The 22,600-nt window shown below is 42.2% G+C and overlaps 1 protein-coding gene across 1 annotated transcript in view; it reads left to right on the top strand.

Moving 5' to 3' along the window:
• Positions 1–5,791: 5,791 nt before the first annotated feature.
• Positions 5,792–22,600, top strand: part of LOC126252904 (juvenile hormone esterase-like) — a 126,299-nt gene continuing 109,490 nt past the window's right edge. The window contains exon 1 of the mRNA XM_049953880.1: positions 5,792–5,946. Coding sequence (XP_049809837.1) covers positions 5,884–5,946 — 63 coding nt within the window. The 5' untranslated portion in view covers positions 5,792–5,883. The remainder of the gene's footprint in view (positions 5,947–22,600) is intronic.

Genomic DNA, 22,600 nt, shown 5'->3' with positions numbered 1-22,600 from the left:
AAATCAGCTTCATTACACTGCATGTCCTCAGATATCAATCACAAATAAACCCACTGCATTGAATTGTATTCTTCGATAAGTCTCTGAAATGTTACATTTGACAAGAATTGAGTTTCGAAGGCAGTTCGACGCACATCCTCCGCTACGCACAGTATGGTGGCTTATGAAGCATGTATGTAGAGATAGATGTCATAATGTTTTGGCTCAGAAGTCTATAACCTGCAACGTTTCCTTGTCCTATTTATTATGAACGCGAACCCTATAACATGTTGTTGTGCTCTGTAGAGTGTATGAATTCATTTTAGGACAACAACTTTTATTTGTAGTAATTATTAACTAATTTCTAAGACGGCATAGTTCGTAGGTGATTGGCCGGACATCAGTGTCGAATGGGCACAACGTTTCAGCAATGTAACCACGTTGCCGCCATCAGGAGTGATGATGAATTTAACGCTTTGGTGGCAGTGCTGCACGACGGTTTACCTCTTCTCTTCCCCCCTCCCCAGATTTGCCGTTCTCTCCACTGGCCGCGCTCGTATTCTCCTCCCCAGTCCTCCCACCGACACACTGCTCCGTCCCAGATTCAACACACAGGAACGCGTGATCGTGACACCTCTGCTGTTCCTCCACCTGCCCCCAAAGTCAATTCGTTGTGGGATATCTCTTCTCTATGAATTTGCCGGTTCCCATGCTTACTGAGGATGTGTTGTTACGATTATTCAGCAGTTCCCCTACTTGAATCTCTTTAGAATCCTTAATGAAACAGTCCCAGGAGTTGTACAGCTGAGTCAGAAGCTTAGTATGGTCGCAATCCAATCCGTGAAATTCTGACAGACAGTGGTTCGCATCTGCTAGCTTGTTAGGCTGGGGCAGTGTGATGTGCTGTTAGTGTTCTTGATAACGATCTTCGACAGCACGCATCGTCTGATCTATATATGTGTTGCCACATTGGCAGTTTACCTCGTGGGCCACGGATTTCCATAGTCTCATCTCGTTTTTGGCAGTACAAAGCAGATTCTGTGTTTCTTCATTTGACGTTTCCGGATAATGCGACATAAAATGGAATAAACGCAATGGCCGCTTCCTGCTGCGGTTCCTCTTATGTTTCCGCCTGTTGCAAACGACGTACGGTTTTCATATTTGGAACATAGTGTAGACGTCCCTCCAGAGCACCTCCTCAGATTGTGACAGGTCACCTGGGGAACATTTTTCAGTCTATCCACGGCCCTACTTAGCTTAAAGAAGTTTCGTGATGCAAAAGACACTTCACGGACATCCCAAACGAAGTATGTGCTTGAATTAAATTTCCTAACAAAGACAACTGTTTATTAGAAAATAAGCCCTTGAATCATCATCATAATCTGACATTGTTCATCCAGCGAAATGTTCCTGATTTCGCTGATACTTCCAAAATTAGCAAACTCTGAGCAGTGTATACAAATTCCAAGGAGTAAACCACTTAATTCACAATCAAAACTTTTCTTCAATATTGGTTAGGAAAAACACTTCAACGTGAATTGCAACCAAGTAGGTCACAAATCAAACACTTCAGTCACTTATAACTACCAGTGATAACCACCATTCTCTGCTGTAACGCAACTTCGATTATATTTCGTATTTATAAGTGATACATCCAATGCACAGCTCCTCCTTAACCAGTCTTGAATGCTAATGAAGTTGAACTATATTCAGTGATGAAACTGGCCCTGCGCCTGCATCATTAACATGTCTTCAACACGAAAACAAAAGACAAGATTATAATAAACTAAGTTTTTCATATTAATTTCTTCAGTGACACTCTGAGACTCCATGACGGTCAACCAATTTTATATCTGCTGTCTCTGATATCGAGCCTTATGTGGGCTATTCCCCTATCCACTCGTCAGTCAAACCAACTTTGTTTCTACTAAGGAAACTTCTGCAACGTATTTACCAATGCACAAGCATTCACGGAATTTACCCACACTGACGGCTCATCCTGGTCTCAGCAGTAGTGCTAGCCATCGTGGTTATTTACCCGCACGGTAGAGAATGCCAATAAATCAGAAAGATGGCATTAGGCGAACCTTCACAAGATCATCAAGGCCCTGACTGAGACTTTCATAGTCAGGGAGGTTGCAAGCACTATAGATCAGTTTTGCGACCGGGGTCAGCACAGCTGTTCAACGCTTCGTCAACGTCAGACAGATGATGCATTTTCTTAAGATGCCTACAGCTAGAGGCCTCAACCAGTCACGGTTTTAATAAATCACTGTGAAATCGAGACCGCTTTTTACTAATTTTACCTAAAGGCCAATATATTGAGAACGGCAGTTCTCTCTGGTGGGTGGTGACAGCTGTCCGTTTGCACATATAGATCAGAGTGCGTCTTATTCCATTACACGATATGCCCCAAGGTGCTTTTTTATCAGGATATCCAGAAATGGGAGGATTCCATTGATTTTGACTTCCAACAGATCATTTGGTGTATGACACTGAGATGTATGGTGAAGTCATTCAGCTTATCTCTTCCATGTGACGGTAAGGCGAAGATGTTGTCTGCATACAGGAAGAAACAGATAGGTTTACTCTGGACTGATCTCAGGGCTTCCTCCTTTACTGGTAAAGCTAGACTCCCCATGGCTACCCTTTCCATCTGCGCATGGTAAGCACCGTCAACGTCGACATTCCTAGAAACATTGGTCGTTTCTATGTCAAATTTCTGACTAATAACTTCTAACGGTTATTGTAATGACAAAATGGTTCAAATGGCTCTGAGCACTATGGGACTTAACTTTTGAGGTCATCAGTCCCCTAGAACTTAGAACTACTTAAACCTAACTAACCTAAGGACATCACACACATCCATGCCCGAGGCAGGATTCGAACCTGCGACCGTAGCGATCGCGCGGTTCCCGAATGTAGCGCCTAGAACCGCTCGGCCAATTCGGCCGGCTATTGTAATGATAACGTCGGTATCCTTATCCTTAAAGCTCTTAAGCCATCCACAAAAAAACCTACTGAGCTGTGAATGTGATGTGAACATCTCCCGATGTAAGAGTTAAGCAAAGCCTCCAGGTCTTAATGAGTGAGAATTTGGGATCACCAATTTCGCTAACAATGAGGCATAATGGCATCCCAGCTTTGGGAACTTTCGGCAGTCCAAAAACTCGATGTAATGGATGACCTGTATGGAAGTTACTTAACTTCATCTGGAAAACGGAGTCTTTCAGAAGCTCTCTTGGTAGGATCAAAATCAATTTTTCGATATGCACTCCCTGCTTTTTCTCATTGTAGTCCTGGTGAGACAGGACCACATTTGTGTTGCCCTCGTCGGCTAGTGAGACCATAATACCTGTATCTTCTTGTATCGCTGCCCTCTCCATGCCAGAGATATTCAGTTTCACAGGTGCTGTTTGTGTGAGGACAGTTTTCGTGACCATCTGCTCCTTCGGTGGAAGTCGTGAGGCTGCCTGTTCCATTCTACTGTTGATGTCCGTGACTGGTGAGGATTCAGGATATGGTGCAAAATATAATCATTTCTTAAAAAGTGAAATCGCGTCCACATTTAAATGTTTAGCCGTGAGACTGATGACAGTTTTGCAAGAAGCGCCAGAAAGCTGTCTCTCCGATAATTATACTCTCGGATTTTGATGTCTGACGTGTGATGGCCTTTCTTTGCATGGAGTTTACTGTGGCCCAGGTGACACCATCAGTCTAGTCCCACGTACAGGAATTGAACTGCTTGGCCGGCTGTGGATGTAATTAGAAAAAGCTTTGTTATTCTATTCCAGGCACCAGCGAGTAAAGCGTTCTCTCTCCCGTGCCATGGCTAGGGTGGCAGATTTCATGATTCTTCTGGTTGTTGCTGGATCGATGTGATGCGTTACCTTTGCGAAACTTGGGTCCATAAGTTCTTGCCCTCATAAGTAAAATGCAAATGCACTTAACAAACTCCTCCGCCAATGGCACAGCTTGTCAACTCATTTACAGCTGTGATACGTCTCTTTCCCATTGAAGCATGTGATGTGATTCTTCAGCTTCTCCCAGCGTGCTTCATGACAAAACAGTTCACGGATGTAAGGCCGGATGTCACTGTTCATTGGGCCAATATTTCGACAAACGCCTATTTTGGCTTGGGAAGGAGATGCTGGGCGCTGACGACGGAGACCAGTGGCTAGATCAGAGTTAAAAGCGCCGCGTCCCCTCAAAGTCGTCGATTTATCATGGCACCAGACGACACCAATGTGGTCGCCTTTCAGAGCATTGTGCCCGTTGGATACTATCTGGCCGTTCACCTGTGAACTATTTCGTCGTGCTGCATGCAGGCAGAAGTTGAGGAGACACATAATTATTGCCGGCCGTAGTGGCCGTGCGGTCCTGGGCGCTACAGTCTGGAGCCGAGCGACCGCTACGGTCGCGGGTTCGAATCCTGCCTCGGGCATGGGTGTGTGTGATGTCCTTAGGTTAGTTAGGATTAATTAGTTCTACGTTCTAGGCGACTGATGACCTCCGAAGTTAAGTCGCATAATGCTCAGAGCCATTTGAACCATTTTTAACATAATTATTTCTTGCCTCTGTGGACAACGTACGAAATTGAATAAAGGTGGTACCCAACAAATTTTTTGGATAACTCAATTTCTTTCTTCTCTCATTCCTTTTACCTAGCCCACATTCTCCGGTAACTCTTTCGTCTATTCCTTTCCCTGCTACCGCGCTCCAAACACCTATGATAATTAGATTATCATATCCTTTTACTTACTGAATTACCCATTCAGTATCCTCATATACTTTGCCTAATTATTCGTCTTTCGTTTCTGACTCAGCATGAACTTTTTCTGTTGACGATGGTTTACCGTCGATTCTGATGGAAACAACCCTACCACTAACCTGTTCGCAGTACTCTACCCTATTTTCTGATTTATAACGAATCCTGCTCCTATTATACCATGTTCTGATGCTGTTTATATTATCCTACATTCTTATGACCAGAAATCCTGATGTTCTTTTCATTTCACTTTACTGTCAAGCAATATTTTTCAAATCACTGATTCCCACTACATTTAGACTGAGCTTACAGATTTCCGTTTTCATATTTTCTAGGTTCCCTACCACGTTCAGACTTCTCACATTCCATTGCTCTCGTTAATTAAGACACGATCATGATGTGCATGAATGTTTTCCCGTGATGGATATAAAAGAAATAAAACAGTTGTGGTTCTGCCGTGTCGAAAGAACATTCTTTATTTTGATGCCTAATTGACAACAGTCTTGCGGAGTAATGGCTGAATGAAGATGACAAAGTAAACACTTCTTTTAGTCATACAGTTTTGAACATGGTTGCTCAAAATTCTGACTATTGATTTTTAGCAATTTAATTTTACGATTTAGCGACTGTTGATTCTGATGAAGACACCCCTAGTAGGTCGAAACCTAGGTGAATGAACCTAACGTTTATATGCAACCGGTTGGTTGTTTAATCTTATACTGAAACTTCTTTTAGTTAACAATGGAAAAGACGTCAACTTTCGTTTACTTTAGGAGAAACAAGCGAGCACAGGCCCTAATGTTCACAACTTTGTTTACAAGTTGTATTCAGCCACTAACACACGAACACAGCCAATAGATAATGAATCGACTTCACGTGACTGTACTTTACTCATTGAAAATGGAACACACCTGTGCTGCAGCTGTAACAACAACAGGCTACCAAGAAATTTCAGCAGCTTGCGAACCTTGAGCGAATACGGGGCACATTTAAACGCAGCAGCTGTATTGACAACAGACTACCAAGAAATTTCAGCAGCCTGCAAACCTTGAGCGAAGCCTAAGGCATATTTAAAGGATCAGCCATACTATTAAAAAGCGTCAAGATCTGCTTGTGGAACCGACGAACCTACTGCCATGCTGCTGAACGTCAGAAAATTGTTTGGAATTCTCCTTCTTCAGTTCTTCACCTACGGAAAGGTAACGTTTAGACATAACCAACTTTTTGAACGCATTAGTTAACCGTAAAGAAATAGTGACGCCATCTTTGTGTACTGAAATGTTAGTAATTCATAATGACTAGTACTGCAGTTTCAGAGACCTAAAATAGTAGTTCTAGCGCTGTAAAATAGAATTTAGGAAATACACAGAAGCGCCAAAAAACTGGTATACTGGTAGGCAAGCGTATTCAAATACAGAGATATGTAAACACGTAGAATACGGCGCTGCGGTCGGTGACGCCTATACGAGAGAACAAGTGTCTGACGCAGTTGTTAGATCGTTTACTGCTGCTACAAGGGCAGGTTACCAAGTTTTAAGTGAGTCTGAACGTGGTGTTACAGTCAGCACACGAGCGGTGGGACAGTATCTCCAACGTAGGGAAGAAGTGGGGATTTTCCCGTACGACCATTTCACGAGTGTACCGCTAATATCAGCAATCCTATATCGCTGCGGCCGGAAAACGCTCCGACAAGAACGGGACCAACGACGACAGAACAGAATCGTTCAGCGAGACAGAAGTGCAACCCTTCCATAAGTTGCTGCAAATTTCAAAGCTGGGCCATCAACAAGTGTCAACTAAACATCATCGACATGAGCTTTCGGAGCCGAAGGCCTACTCGTGTACCCTTGATGCGTGCACGACACAAAGCTTTAGCCACGCATGGGGGCATCAACACCGACATCGGACTGTTGATGACTGGAAGCATGTTACCTGGTCGGACGAGACTCGTATCAAATTGAATCGAGCGGATGAACGTGTACGGGTACGAAGACAACCTCATGAATCTATTGACGCTGCATGTTAGCAGGGGACTGTTCAAGCTGATGGAGGCCCTTTAGTGGTGTGGGGTGTGTGCCGTTGGAGTGATATGGAACCCCTGATACGTCTAGATGCGACACTGGCGGATGACACGTGCGTAAGCATCCTGTTGTGAGTTCAGACGGACTTGAGCAATTCCAGCAGGACAACGCGACATACCACATATCCAGAACTGCTACAGAGTGGCTCCAGGAACACTATTCTCAGTTTAATCGCTTCCTCTGGTCACTAAACTCCCCAGACATGAACATTAATGAGCATATCTGGGATTCCATGCAACGTGCTTTTCAGAAGAGATCTTCACTCCCTCGTACGCTTACGGATTTATGGACAGCCCTGCAGCATTCATGGTGTCAGTTCCCTCCACCACTACTTCAGACATTAGTCGAGTCCATGCCACGTCGTGTTGCGGCAGTTTTGTGTGCTAGCGGAGGCCCTACACGATATTAGACAGGTGTACCAATTTCTTTGGCTCTTTCGTGATTTGAGGGAAAGTCGAACAATTTGTTGTAATGGTGAGTTTCCATAATCAAGGTGGGATATCTCTGGAAGAGAACTGACACATTCTGGAATATTTGTATTAGTTTCTTATAAACTTTTCTCAATGGTTGCAGGGACGTTAGCAATGCTGAAAGAATACCTGTTATATAGATAGAGGCAGTAAAGAGCACTTAATTACAGTATGGTTTTGAAAGGCTTGTCCAAAGAAAGTTGAAAAGTACGCATTCACAAGAATAAGCATTTCAGCAATTAAAAGCAGAATTTTTTTGAATGAACTGAAGTAAACAGCTAGATGTGGAGGTACAGAGTCTTTATTCCAGAGGGTACTTATAAGATAACACAACAGCTTTATTATTTCGTCCGAAAAGCATGGTGTCGAGGGAGTTACAAGTGATAAACACAAATAAAACTGTGTTCAGAGTATGTCACTTATTTATTAGACCACTAAACATTTCAATGGTTCACACCATTCAGGTGAAAAGTTACACAGTTACATTCCTGGTGTTAGTGGTGAGCGTGACTGTTTCCTCACTGGGCCACATCAATGGAAAAATAGGTTACAATTCACCTTTTGAAGGAAAGGAGGAGCAAACAGACACCGCATACTTCTTATGGTTGCATGTGACTTTAGTTATATATGATTCGTTACCCTGTTTCTCCACTTCTTACACATGAGAGGCGCGTAGATTTATCTTCAGTATAGTGCAATTGCTAAAATATGATTGTTTAATTTACTGAACACCACAATTGTGTTATTGTATTGCATGACTGTGTACAATCCATTACATTTCTGGCGTGCATCCGCGCAAATAAAATTTCCTCCACTGATATTTCGGCCTTGTATCGTCCGGCCATCCTCAGAGTGAGTCTCACGAGACTGAAGACAAGATGCCAAGCGCGGCCTTACATGCTCCACCGCGGCGGTACTACGCATGCGGGTCACATGCTGGTCGGCGGCAAAGAAATGCACATGTGCCGCCTGTGGCGAAGGCGTACAGAGAAGTCGATTCGCTTATCGATGTATGATAGGCGGCGGTGACACCATGACGACTTCCCTGCAGTTTAATTACCCCAAGAGCAGGATTCCATACTTTCTCCAAATTAAAACCATTATCTTAATTTCTTAAATTATTAGCTAATCTAAACTCTATAGCTTCCTTGAAGACTGATTCCCAAACCGAAGAGGTGGATGTTAAAATCTTCACATCACTGTAATTCATGGAATGCCCTGTATCAGTACAATGTTCGGCCACAGCTGACTTGTCTGGCTGTAATAAGCGTGTGTATCTTCGATGCTACACACATCTTTCATGAACGGTGCGTGTTGTTCCACCTGTGTACGACTTCTCACAATTTCCTCAAGAAATCTGATACACACCCGCTTTACGAAGCAGTAAATCGTCCTTCACAGAGCCGAGTAAAGCTGCAATCTTCGTGGGGGGGGGGGGGGGGGGGGGCGGAAGATCACCTTAACACAGTGTTTCTCAAGAATACGGCCTATCTTCGAGGAAAGAGCGCCCACATACGGCAAAAACGCACTAGATCTGAAGGCATTACTATCTTCTTCCCCATCACGTACAAGCAATCTAGGTTTTGCATTGAATGTTCTACGAATTTGTTGTGCCGAAAATCAATTCGATTTAAAAATGCTCTTCAAGTATAAGAGCTCTTCTTGCAAATTGTCTGTATCGGATGTACAGTGCGCCCTAGGCACTAAGGTCTTAAGGACACCTCTATGGCGTGGGAAGGGTGATGCCAGCTACTGACATAAAGAAATGATGTCACCGCCGCCGATCATACATCAATAAGCGAATCGAATGTCTGTACGCCTCGTGTAAACGTATTTCTCTGCCGCCGACCAGCATCTGTGACCCGCATGCGCAGTACCGCCGCGTTGGAGCATATAAGGCCGCACTTGGCATCTTATCGTCAGTCTTATGAGACTCACTCTGAGGACGGCCGGACGATATGTAGCCGAAATATCAGTGGAGGAAATTTTATTTGCGTGGCTGCATGCCCGAAATTTAATGGAATATTCATTACGCAGCGAGGAGTTGAAAATGTGTATATTTTATTAGTAGAATTAAAATTAGAAGCACTTCAGCAGAACAATGTGTGGTACAAGCGTTTGCCACTCCTGTTATGAAATGCGAGATTTTACCAGCTTTTGTCTTATTCGGGTTCATAACGTGGCATGGAGGTAAAAAGATTGGAAATGCATCGCTTCCTCATATTGCTGGGTCCAGTTCTTCGTCTTCCGATAAGTGGACTTGTTTGTTGCTGGTTGTCACTAAATGCTTGCTTCTGTTCGACGTGGAATTAATGCCAGCTACTGAGCTTCTCTCCATTGCTCTCGAATCTATGCTGGACGGTGCCATAGAAGTACAAATTTGCCAAAAATATCATGTTATCCCACCTGTTGTATCTGGCGACTCGGTCGAGTACTTTCAGCCATTTCGACCAGTCATTACCAGCATTCCTGGAAAACCATGATGGATGTAAGTTGCTGACAAGAGTAATGTACAGAAGAATGGAAAAGGACAATGGATTCGAAAACGGCAGTAAGTCAGCTCTGTACCAGGTGTCCGTCATTGTTTTCCAGAAATGCTGGTCATGACTCGTCGAAATGGCTGAAAGTACTCGACCGAGTCGCCAGATACAACAGGTGGGGTAACATGATGTTTTTGGCGAATTTGTACTTCTATGTCACAGTCCTGCAGCGATTCGAGAGCAATGAAGATAAACTCAGTAGCTGGAATTAATTTCGGGCCTAACAGAAGAAAACATTTAGTGAGAACTAGCAACAAACAAGTCCGCTTATCGGAAGAACGATCGAAGAACCGGAGCCAACGACACTGGAAAGCGACGCAGTCCCAAAGAATTCTTTTCTTGGCACTGTGTCACGTTATGAACCTGAATATGACAGAAGCTTGCAAAATTTCGCACTTTATGACAGGAGTTGCAAACGTATGTACCAAGCTCTTCTGGTAAAGGATGTCACAACTACAAAGGAATTCATTTAGTAGCACCAGCTCATCGAGGAATTGCAACAGAAAAGAGTCCGATGAGGAAAGTGTGTCCGACTTCAAAATGACGCCCTACGGATATTATTCAAGATTTCCACGACCTCGTTCCTCTTACATGGCATTAATAAGAGAAGAGATAGAGTATTTTATATCAGCTAGAATATTCAGACAGCGTTAGCAAAAGATAGCAGCCCTGAAAGTCGATCCCATCGTCAGGAGGTAATAGACAATGCTGAAATAGAGATGTATCGATCTGTAACACCAATCTTCGTCACCAGTCCAGTACACAAGGAAGAATGGACTTCACCAGCTAGGTCCTATAGTGTAGGACAACCCATACTGCAAACGCAGGTACGAGCAACACCACTGCCAAGAGAAGAGCCCAACAGAAGAACAGATATTTTGAGGACACAAGAATACGCACCGTTACGTTTCTACTGAGGATGCCCTGGACACGTTGTTCGCTGTTGCAGAGAAAGAAGACTAGTGTTCGACCATTACTACGCCGTCAGACGTCAGTCATAACAACAATTTTAGTGAAGCCCGTCAACTACAGTCGATTAATAGTGGGCCTGCGGAACGAAGGTCGTCGTCGTACCCTGAACCAGATCGGTCTCCAACATGTTGTAGCTGTTCCCTGTCGTCGCACAGAGATACCAGCACCTCGTCTAGCCGACGAATTCGGGAAAACTACATTAAGCGAAGCGATCGTACTTGTAGCTTGAGCCGCCAAACACGAAAATCACAGAGATACCAAAAAACAGAGAAAGATTGATCTTCAACATCCCGTCAACAACGAGGCCGTCAGAGAGGGAGCACAAGCTTAGATTAGAGAAGGGTATGGAAGGAAGTAGGACGCGTCCCGTCAAAGGAACCATTCCGCCATTTACACTAACCGATTTAGGAAAATTATGGAGAACCTAAATCCGGGTATCCGTACATATTTTAACCGACGTTCTCCGAGTGTGAGTCCAGTGTACTAACCGCTGTGCCACCTCTCCCGGTTCCAAGATGTCACGAAATCGCACTGACGTCATCATCGACGGTCAACGTGTCTCGGCACTGCTCGACTCTGCGACTGCTTTTTCAGTAACGCAAAACGCTTAATGTCGCTAGCAAAATATGGATATGTTTCGTGATACGAAAGTGCTTGTAGTGAAAGTCGAAAATGGGAAATACGCCCAGCTGATCAGAACATGTACTACAAGAATAACTATCTATGACGGAACAAGCCCTCCACATTCGTAGTTTTAACAAACTGTAACCATAATGTTACTCTCAGATTCAGGCATCAAATGCAGTCACACACAGCTGTAGATTAACGAAGCTATTCCAGCAACCTAACCTAACGCAACAACGGTGGTTGTAGATTTTGCAATCATCAACGAAACGAGTCCCAGTCGTCACTCTAAATACTTAGTGTTAAACTGCGAGAGTTTTATCGATTGCAAAGAGCTACTCAGTCCCATAAAAAAATATCTACATGCCAGTGTGATTATTATAATCATCGCACAGAGACAAATTGTAACGAGCAACAAGGACTCCCTAAAGGTACGATACTGGGGACAGCTGATCCAGACAGAGAATGGCAGATTAACGACATCGACGAAGAATAGTGCTCCACTGCCACTCCAGACAATGCAGAAGAGGACGCTACTATCGAACTGCCAATAGAAACTGGCCTGACCAACGAGCAACGAGAGAGATAGTCAACCATTCTGCATCAGTTGTCGGATGCTTTCAAATCAAGAATGGAGAACAGACAGATCAACGGCCCATGGTAAAGCGTTGGTGGTGATATGTCAATACTCCAGTGCTGAAACAGCGTGTCGCCAGTTGAACTACGTATAATTAGGAAAGAAGTGGAGAAAATGCACCAAGATTACACTATTGAAGTCTCACAGCGTTCTCAGTACTCTCAGAACAAATTGGACGGCACATGGCGTTTCTGCATCGAGTACCAACCATGCAACAAAACCACGAAACAGGACGTCTAACTATTACCACATATTGACGATAACCTAGGCTACTGCCTTCATAACTCCTGAAGGCATTTATGAGTTCAAAATTATGCTGTTTGTACTACGTAACACTCGAAACACCTTCGAACTTATGATGAACAACCTGCTTGGACGCATTGAACGGACAAAGTGTCTTTGCAATCTGAATGAAATTGTCGTTTTTTTCGGAAACATTTTAAGAGCACATAAGCTGCCTGAAAACCGTGATGAAGTGTGTTCAGAATGCAGGTCTTTATTTAAATCCAAAAACCAATAATAATCTTGGGGCACCTAGTGAACGGCGATAATGCGCCCCGATCCAGAGAAAATAAGATCAGTAATAGAATTTTCGACTCCTTGGCACAATTGCGATTTGAGGAGCTATCCGGCAACCGATAGAAGAATTCTGTATTAAGGAACGTCCATTACAAGCAATAGTGAAGGGAGACACCAACATTTCTGGGAACGGGGCGCAAGAAAGATCCTTCATTATCTTTCAGTTTAAATACTGTATGACTAGAATGCCAAGAAAGTAATTCACATTGACGCCAGCGGTTATGGTTCAAAATGGTTCAAATGGCTCTGAGCACTATGGGACTCAACTGCTGTGGTCATAAGTCCCCTAGAACTTAGAACTACTTAAACTTAACTAACCTAAGAACATCACACACACCCATGCCCGAGGCAGGATTCGAACCTGCGACCGTAGCGGTCCTGCGGTTCCAGACTGTAGCGCCTTTAACCGCTCGGCCACTCCGGCCGGCCCAGTGGTTATGGGATGGCTGCAGTTCTAGTGCGAATTCAGGAAGGTGCTTATGCTTCCAAGGTATTCTCGAATACGAAATGAATCACCAGTAGTAAATGATATTCTCTTTGATCAATATCAAGCTATGGAGTCACGTAGCCTCACTATCCAATATGGCGGAAACCACCATCCCTTCATACATATCTGTCACTGACATGCTCTTTCCCCCCTCTTTCTCATCTCACCCGCTAAGCCCGCCCACTTTTCCCCTACCCTCAACTGTTTCCAACCAATTGTAGTGCAGTAATAAAAATATAAACCCAATGAAAAATCAAACATTGGCAAACTACGTAGCCCGGTTGTGCAATATGCTCCACCCCCTGCACTTCTTTCCAGTCAGTCAAAGCGAAGTATTAAAATGATGCATCAAATAAATAAAATTAAATTAAAGTATCTAACTAGCCAAATTGCGCTCTGCACAGCCTCCGTCCCTTACCCTTTCTCTCCTGCCAGTCAGTACATAATATTAAAATGATACAAAATTCAAAGGTATGCATTATTTCCATGAATTTACACAAAACTGTTTAATACTAAAATGGTATGCATTATTGACATCAAGATAAGATACATGCATTATTTCCATGGTATGTACGTAAAATTTTGTGCAAATACACACCTCTGTCACCAACTTGCATTACTTCATTTGAAAGATAAAGATAATTATCTACACACACATATCTCTAGCATAAAACTGAGTAAGAGGGAGCCATCTTCAGCGCCAGATTTTTGGAAAGGAAGAGGAGGAGAGCCGGGGGGTACCGGCATCTGGCCAACAGCTTTTACAGTGCCGAACAACAGTGGGACATCAGGCCAATGTAGAGACACACAGGTAGCATCTCCCATAGAGGAAACTCCTGGAAAACATTATACGAATGTGAAATGGAGTGAGCAGACTCGCCTATTTACAGGACAGGCACCTTTGTACTCATGGTGTACTCAGTCCAAGGCCTTTGAAAATGTGAGAGACTGCAAAAAGCTTTGACTTTTTTAAAAAACAACTTTTACTCAAAGTGAAACCTGCCAGTAATGTATAATATAAATAAATTCTAAGCCGGAGACGCTAGACAGTGACAAGGCAGATCACCTCATTGGCTGGGGAAAGAAGAGAGAGAGAGAGAGTGACATTGCTTTTTTTGGTAGAGAATGGTACGGCGCGAGTTACTGTATAGTCAGTCATAGGAAGGAGACAAGTGTTTAGTAAGGAGTAGTTTGATTGGTTGGCACTTGGAATATCCAGAGCTGAGCCAATCAAAATTCAGTGACAGATGAAAAACGTGGCAATATAAGGTTTCCTTTTAACTGACATTTGATTGGAAGTCAGATCGAAAACACAACAGACGTCGACCTTGCCATTCTATGATCTCTCGTTTGAGACTATTGAAGTCGCAAATGACGGCGGTTTGGGGCCAGTGTAATGCACGCTACAGGGTCGTCTGGCTCGGAGCTGTCCTTGAATTAACCGATTTGTAACGGTTCATTGCGTTAACTTGGTGCCAATTGCTGCCGAAATTACTGCTGCAGATGCAGCACGATGCGCCAGAGCCATACGTCAAATATGATGGCCTGCAGTTTCGGTAGTGCGACATGGCTGTACGGAGCCCTGTCTTCTTGCGACAATAAATTCTCGTGATTACCGCTGCCAGCAGTCACGTACGGTGGCTCCATTCCTGCCAAGTATTTACGTAATATAGCAGAGAAACATTCAGCTTCTCGCAGCCCCACTACAGGGCCTCGTGCAGACACCGTGAGGTGTTGATAATGGCGTCTTTGTAGCCTTAAAGGCTTTCTTGATTATCGTCAACTAACCTCGTCCAGCCTCAAAGCTGACTAACGCTCCCGACTGTTACAAATTGTGTTTAAAGCAAACCTGATTTTCATCCTCATAGTGGCGCTACCAGCGTCGCCCTTATGCAAGTGACGCGAAAACTATACAGACTTCATGTGTCAGATATAGAAAACCACGCCTGCTGACTCTCGCTTACGTTGCTCAACTTCTTCTTGGTGTTACGATTTTTTTGCCATTAGTGTAGGTTAACCACTAATGACCACAGGCAGTGCATTCTGAATTCGGAAGTAGAAACTGTTGTCCAGTACACTCTTGAACTAAGTACCATATTTTTTTGATCATCAAACAATATAAACTTGTCTCATCTCCACAAAATATACTTCCTAGTAAAGTGCATACAGGTCACTACCTTACAAAAAATGCTGATTGCAGAAAAAGTTAATATCTGTAAAAAAAAGGTATGGAAAGTATAGAGATTTGTAATCTGAATACTGAAAATACCTATAAAATTTAAATAGTGTACGTACATGAAAAACTTTGTACATAAACACATGGTTTAAAGATCAATTTATCTATAATTTTATATCTAAGGTATGTTTTGTTTCAGTTCTTTCCCCTTTTCCGTTCTCCCTATAGTTTTTTTTGCTTCATACAGCATACTGTTCGTGTGTCTCATCCTTTTAAAAGAGCTAGCATGACCTGTGTTTCTTATGAGAACGGCTGAGATGTGCAGAGATAACTCTACACCTTGCTCTGGGCTCTCTGTCTTGCTTTCACTGTCGCCCAAAGCGTGTGTATTGAATGGATGTGTGTTACTGATGCAAGAGTTTGAGAGGTAAAGTCTATTTTTTCTGAATGTGAAACAAGAAGGTGAGGTTTTTTTTTTAAGCTGTGAAATGACACTTTATGATGAGACAGTACAGAAAACCATTTGTTATAATATCACTGTACTGTTTATTATAGTTTTGGGAACATTATTTACAGCTATAATGAGTAACAGGTTACATGAAATGGGTAATGCGTATGCCTTGCCGTTTTGCCACTGCTTTGCCTTTACTTCTACGCTGTTTCGATATTGTTTCATGATTTCGCCATTTACCGTTTATTGTTTACTGTTTGTGTCCACGTGTGTGTGTGTGTATGTATGTGTGTGTGTGTGAGAGAGAGAGAGAGAGACAGAGACAGACAGACAGACAGACAGATGAAGTAGAAATGATTAGTTTGTATCAGAGAGATCACATTCAAGATTCGAGTAAGGACAACAGTATTCGACACATAAAATGCAGAGATACATGTGTAGTCAATTTAGAGCTTTTTTTAAAAATAGTGTATATCTTTAAAATTGTCACCATTTTAGGCAACACTTTAACATTATGTGAGATGTACGAGTCTGTATGTATTTTTACCGAAATAATCCAGTCCGCAGCTCGTGGTCGTGCGGTTGCGTTCTCGCTTCCCGCGCCCGGGTTCCCGGGTTCGATTCCCGGCGGGGTTAGGGATTTTCTCTGCCTCGTGATGACTGGGTGTTGTGTGATGTCCTTAGGTTAGTTAGGTTTAAGTAGTTCTACGTTCTAGGGGACTAATGACCATAGCTGTTAAGTCCCATAGTGCTCAGGGCCATTTTTGAAATAATCCATATCTTTGACCTTGGTGTCACTTCTATATATCATTTTAATGTTACACCATAGGTATGTATGTTTGCGTAATTTCATCTAAATATCACAGAAATATGTATATCTTTGACCTTGGTGTAATTTTTACACATTTTATTGTTATGAGCTAGGTACATACTATCTTTGAATTTCGCAAAAATAAGGAATATCTTTTACTTTTGCAGAAATAAAGCATATCTTTGACTATCAAATGGAGGTTAAATCATCACCTTTTATTGCATATCTGCCACCACTTTCACACGTCATTTTAATACTTGCCCTGACTGGCTAGAGTGGTAAGGTGGTTCTAAATTTCCCACTAGCATAACTGGAGTACTTACATTCTCTTGAATATTTCATTGTCTCTCTCATTTTCAGGATAGGAAGAGAGGAGAGGACGGGGGAATGAGGCTGGGGAGAGGGAGATCGAGGATAAGGGGGATGGCTTCAAAAAATGGTTCAAATGGCTCTGAGTACTATGGGACTCAACTGCTGTGGTCATTAGTCCCCTAGAACTTAGAACTACTTAAACCTAACTAACCTAAGGACATCACACACATCCGTGCCCGAGGCAGGATTCGAACCTGCGACCGTAGCAGTCGCGCGCTTCCTGTGGACGCCGTAAAGTCGCCGCAAAAAAAGCGGCCGCCATAAAGTCGCCAAAATTTTGCAAAAAAGTTACCGTTTAGACGACCGAGTTAAACTCGCCAAGTTTTCGCAAAAAAGTGCCCGTCAAAAAGTGCTCGCCTTCTTTTGGCTGAAAAGATGCGTGTTCAAAGAGGCGTCAGCTTTTACTGTAACGTCGCCAAGATTTCGTAAAAAAGTGACCGCCAAAAAGTTGCCCCAACTTTTGCACACAAAAATGCGGTTTCAAGGAGGCGGCAACTTTTGCGCAAAATGTTTTAAAATTTAACGTGTAAAAGATGCGGAAAATTTTTCACTTCATTTTCACTTCAATTGTTCCATACTGAAGTCTATACTACTCCTCGGCACTTGAAGATCTGCCAAACTGCCACACTGGGGGCCTACTCACCAGTAGCATATAGAACTGCATGGATTAGTGGTGTGCAGCAATACAGGCATTTGTGGTACCGGGACAGGCTTGCCTGCTATTGTGAGAGCGCATTATGATATGGCATTGAAGTGTTTTTGGTATCACCAATCAATGATAACATTTTGTTATTCTTAGCAGTATCTTTGGATTCGAAGTCTGGAAGGGCTACATGTTGTTGGGTATGCATGTCCTGATCTTGAGTTTCTTACAAGTCATTGATAGGCACACATGTCTCTGCTGAATGCATCTATGTTCCGATGCTGCTTCCTGGTCTTATAATGTACATCACAATCATACAACACATAGCTTTAATGGCTATTACATTATATTATTGATTGAATCCTTCAAATCCAACAACCACCGTGAAACTGCTTGATCAGTAACCACTGTGACTTCCTACCATATGGAAAGCATTTAAAATTGTTTACCCCAAACATTAAGGCCAATAACACCTTTTCCGTTGTGTTATATTTGTCTGCCTTATTGCGGTGGAAGGAGGCTTAAGCAACTGATTCCACTTCGTCATCCTGTTCTTGGCTTATAATGAATCCCACATCAAAATTACTTATGTCACATCATGCTGTGGACGAGCGGTTCTAGGCGCTTCAGTCCGGAATCACGCTGCCGCCACGGTCGCAGGTTCGAATCCTGCCTCGGGCATGGATGTGTGTTATATCCTTAGATTAGTTAGGTTTAAATAGTTCGAAGTCTAGGGGACTGATGACCTCAGATGTTAAGTCCCATACTGCTTAGAGCCATTTGAACGATTTTAAAACTCCAGGTATATTAGCAGAAAAGAACTCAGCAAAACATCTTTAATCTACTGCATGGCTCATATTCCACAGTCCACTCAAAAGGAACCACCTTTTTTCAACAACTGTAATATAATCCTTGATGAAACGGTGATTAAAATTAGCAAGACCAGGAAAGGACTGTAATTATTTCACACTGATGAGTACAGAAAAAAATTTCTGCCACTTCCATAAGTTATGGGTCTGATTTCACCGCAGCAGAAATGATTATGAGCCCAGGTACTGAACCTGCAATTTTACTAGAAAATATTTCTGTAAGTTCAGAATTAAATGGGACTCGTATAATGATGATAGCATGCTTCTTAGCTGTTTGGCATGTTCCCAAATTGTCTGTGATAAGACAATGATATGATCTAAGTAAACCAGACACGTGGCTAATTTCACTCCTCTCAACAACAGATTAGCAAACTGCTGAACTATAATAGGTGTATTCCTCAAACTAATTAGCATCCTAAGAAACTCATGCAGTCCTAAGGGCATTGCAAATATTGTTTTAGGTCTGTTGTGAGGTGTGATGTTGTTTCAGACCTGTTGTGAGGAGCAAGAGGAGTTTAATGATAACCTGATTTTTGCAAGTTCTAAGTGCTCTTACATATGCACCAGCGTTGCATTTTTTGCGTCGTGTTGGATGCATTATAATACGTTTTCATTATTTCCAGGCAGTGTCCGTTTAATATTGTTACAAATATCGTGCCATTTTATTTTTCTTACGTTCTACGTCTTCTGCAACCTATAACTTACGTTCAGAATATATCTGTGTGGTGTTTACAGTCTCGTTTGGTAAGACAAGTATTCACTGACTCTTACTTTATTCCGGTTTAAGTATGATTTGGCGTTCTTAGTGACAAATATAGGTATTGTCATAGTACAGTTAGTAGGGGAGAAACATGTCAGGACTATGGGTTGGTGTTTCCTTGGAATGAAGCCATTAAAGTGTCAGTTGTAGGTTATGTAGACAAGAGGATTATGGAACAAGGAAGGATTTGCACTATTCAGGCACAATGAGCAATGATGTATTTGAATTACCTTGAAGGGGTTAAGAAATAATGGGAGTTGGAAAAAAGGTAAAGAGCAATAACCAAATGGAAAATAATCTCAGAAATTACATTTCAGATTCCAGTTAGCAATCAATTTTACTTGTTACCAGAAATATAGAAAGAGCCTCAATTAGTTTTTGAGTAAAGGAGAGTGCAGCAGACTCATAGGAACAACTTTAAGTTTGGATTGGTACAAAGGCACGCAGAAATAGAAGAGTCTTGTAGCTACATGGCAGTCACAAGAGGGCTGTAAGTCAAATGCTACAAGCTAGGTGTAGAATAACCATGTCAAAAGTATCATAAAAGTTCGTGGTTCAAATGGCTCAAATGGCTCTGAGTACTATGGGACTCAACTTCTGAGGTCATTAGTGCCCTAGAACTTAGAACTACTTAAACCTAACTAACCTAAGGACATCACACACGTCCATGCCCGAGGCAGGATTCGAACCTGCGACCGCAGCGGTCTCGCGGTTTCAGACTGTAGCGCCTAGAACCGCACGGCCACTCCGGCCGGCGAAAAGTTTGTTCCAAACTTAACCAGATGACAGAAAACACATGGGTTTTGTGCACAGATTTTTATGTAGTGCATCAGATAATTGTGATAGGAGGAGCAGTAAACAGCCAGGCTAGCAACTTGAAGGTGACATAGAGAAGAAAGGTGCAGCAATAGCACACACTAGTATCGAGTTTGTGGATATTTTACAGTATCATGACTAGCTCTGTGTTTACACAAGAGTCAGGTGCGTATTCAAATGTTTGAGTGAAGTAAAGTCTCATATTTGTGCTGTGACTGTTACTGCAATTGGAAGATGGATTAGCTGATCATAATGCACAGTTAATGGAAATAATACACTTTACCCCACCTGAGGCAGGCTTATTAAAGAGGACAGGATACAGCGTTTTAATAATAAGTCAAAAGAGATAATATGAGTTGAGATATATACGGAACGAGATGTTAACATCAAATTCAATATATTCCATTGTAAATTTTTGTCAGTTATGGAAGCAGCTTTCGTAAAAATATGTTCAGAAGTCCATTAAGAAGATAACCAAATCACAGGCAACAGAAGGGATTTAAATGTCATACAAGAGGGAAATTTATATAGGCATGAGAATAATTCAAGATATATCGATGCTCGCATTCTACAAAATAGCTTCAATTCTTTTAGGGAAAGTCAGCTAATATATCAGATAGAGATCTTGTACATTTCTCCAAAAAAATGGGAAAGCACTAAACTCCCACTTAAATAAAAATACGAAATGAATAGTTGCGAAAGCTCACTCATTATTTCGTTATAGCCATAAACTATACTTAATTATGAACAAAACAATAAAATTCCACAAAAATAGTTCTTTCTTTAGTCATATAAGATATGCATATTATTATTCCTATTATTAATGTTTTTATTACTGGCAGAGGTTGTAGTTGTATAAACTTGTTGATAAGCGAAACTGTTTTAAGTTCGCATTCTCAAATTTATCTGAATCTAAAAATTTGTGAACACCGAGAATGCATACTCAGCAGCCACCACTGGATTCAAGTAAGCACTTTCCAGCTGCAATGGTGGTACAAGTTTCATGGTCTTCCAGATACTCTATTTCCAAAAACAAGCCGACTATTGCAATGAAGAAAACAGCAGCCACTGACTGTTAATAGTACTACTTATTTCCACAAACTCGCCGCTACCAATTTCGAACCGACAAGTTTACCTGCGTATTTCATATATTGTTGTTGACATTGGTTGTTGGGTGTAAACAACAACAAATTTAGCAGATATGTGAGGAGCCGTCTCAAGAGGAACCTGACGGTGTGAAACGGGTGACGGCGATATCATCGTTAAAATCGCATTATTAAAAGAGGCTGGTAGCTGTTTTCTTCTTTGCAAGAAAAAGTAGTGTCTGGTGCAACACAGATGTGAATCGAGGAGCACAAGAGTAATTCCCGTTATGTTGTTGTTGTTGTGGTCTTCAGTCCTGAGACTGGTTTGATGCAGCTCTCCATGCTACTATCCTGTGCGAGCTTCTTCATCTCCCAGTACCTACTACAACCTACATCCTTCTGTATCTGCTTAGTGTATTCATCTACAGGTCTCCCTCTACGATTTTTACCCTCCACGCTGCCCTCCAATACTAAACTGGTGATCCCTTGATGCCTCAACACATGTCCTACCAACCGATCCCTTCTTCTAGTCAAGTTGTGCTACAAACTTCTCTTCTCCCCAATCCTATTCAATACTTCCTCACTAGTTATGTGACCTACCCATCTAATCTTCAGCATTCTTCTGTAGCACCACGTTTCAAAAGCTTCTATTCTCTTCTTGTCCAAACTATTCATCGTCCATGTTTCACTTCCATACATGGCTACACTCCATACAAATACTTTCAGAAATGACTTCCTGACACTTAAATCTACACTCGATGTTAACAAATTTCTCTTCTTCAGAAACGCTTTCCTTGCCATTGCCAGTCTACATTTTATATCCTCTCTACTTCGACCATCATCAGTTATTTTGCTCCCCAAATAGCAAAATTCCTTTACTATTTTAAGTGTCTCATTTCCTAATCTAATTCCCTCAGCATCACCCGATTTAATTCGACTTCATTCCATTATCCTCGTTTTGCTTTTGTTGATGTTCATCTTATACCCTCCTTTCAAGACACTATCCATTCCATTCAACTGCTCTTCGAAGTCCTTTGGTGTCTCTGACAGAATTACAATGTCATCAGCGAATCTCAAAGTTTTTATTTCTTCTCCATGGATTTTAATACCTACTCCGAATTTTTCTTTTGTTTCCTTTACTGCTTGCTCAATATACAGATTGAATAACATCGGGGAGAGACTACAATCCTTTTTCACTCTCTTTCCAACCACTGCTTCCCTTTCATGTCCCTCGACTCTTATAACTGCCATCTGGTTTCTGTACAAATTGTAAATAGCCTTTCGCTCCCTGTATTTTACCCCTGCCACCTTCAGAATTGGAAAGAGCGTATTCCAGTCAACATTGTCAAAAGCTTTCTCTAAGTCTACAAATGCTAGAAATGTAGGTTTGCCTTTCCTTAACCTAGCTTCTAAGATAAGTCGTAGGGTCAGTATTGCCTCACGTGTTCCAACATTTCTACGGAATCCACACTGATCTTCC

This window comes from Schistocerca nitens, chromosome 4 (assembly GCF_023898315.1).
Source record: "Schistocerca nitens isolate TAMUIC-IGC-003100 chromosome 4, iqSchNite1.1, whole genome shotgun sequence".
NCBI lineage: Eukaryota > Metazoa > Arthropoda > Insecta > Orthoptera > Acrididae > Schistocerca > Schistocerca nitens.
The sequence above is the reverse complement of the archived record's forward strand: the minus strand, read 5'-3'. Positions and strand labels throughout refer to the sequence as shown.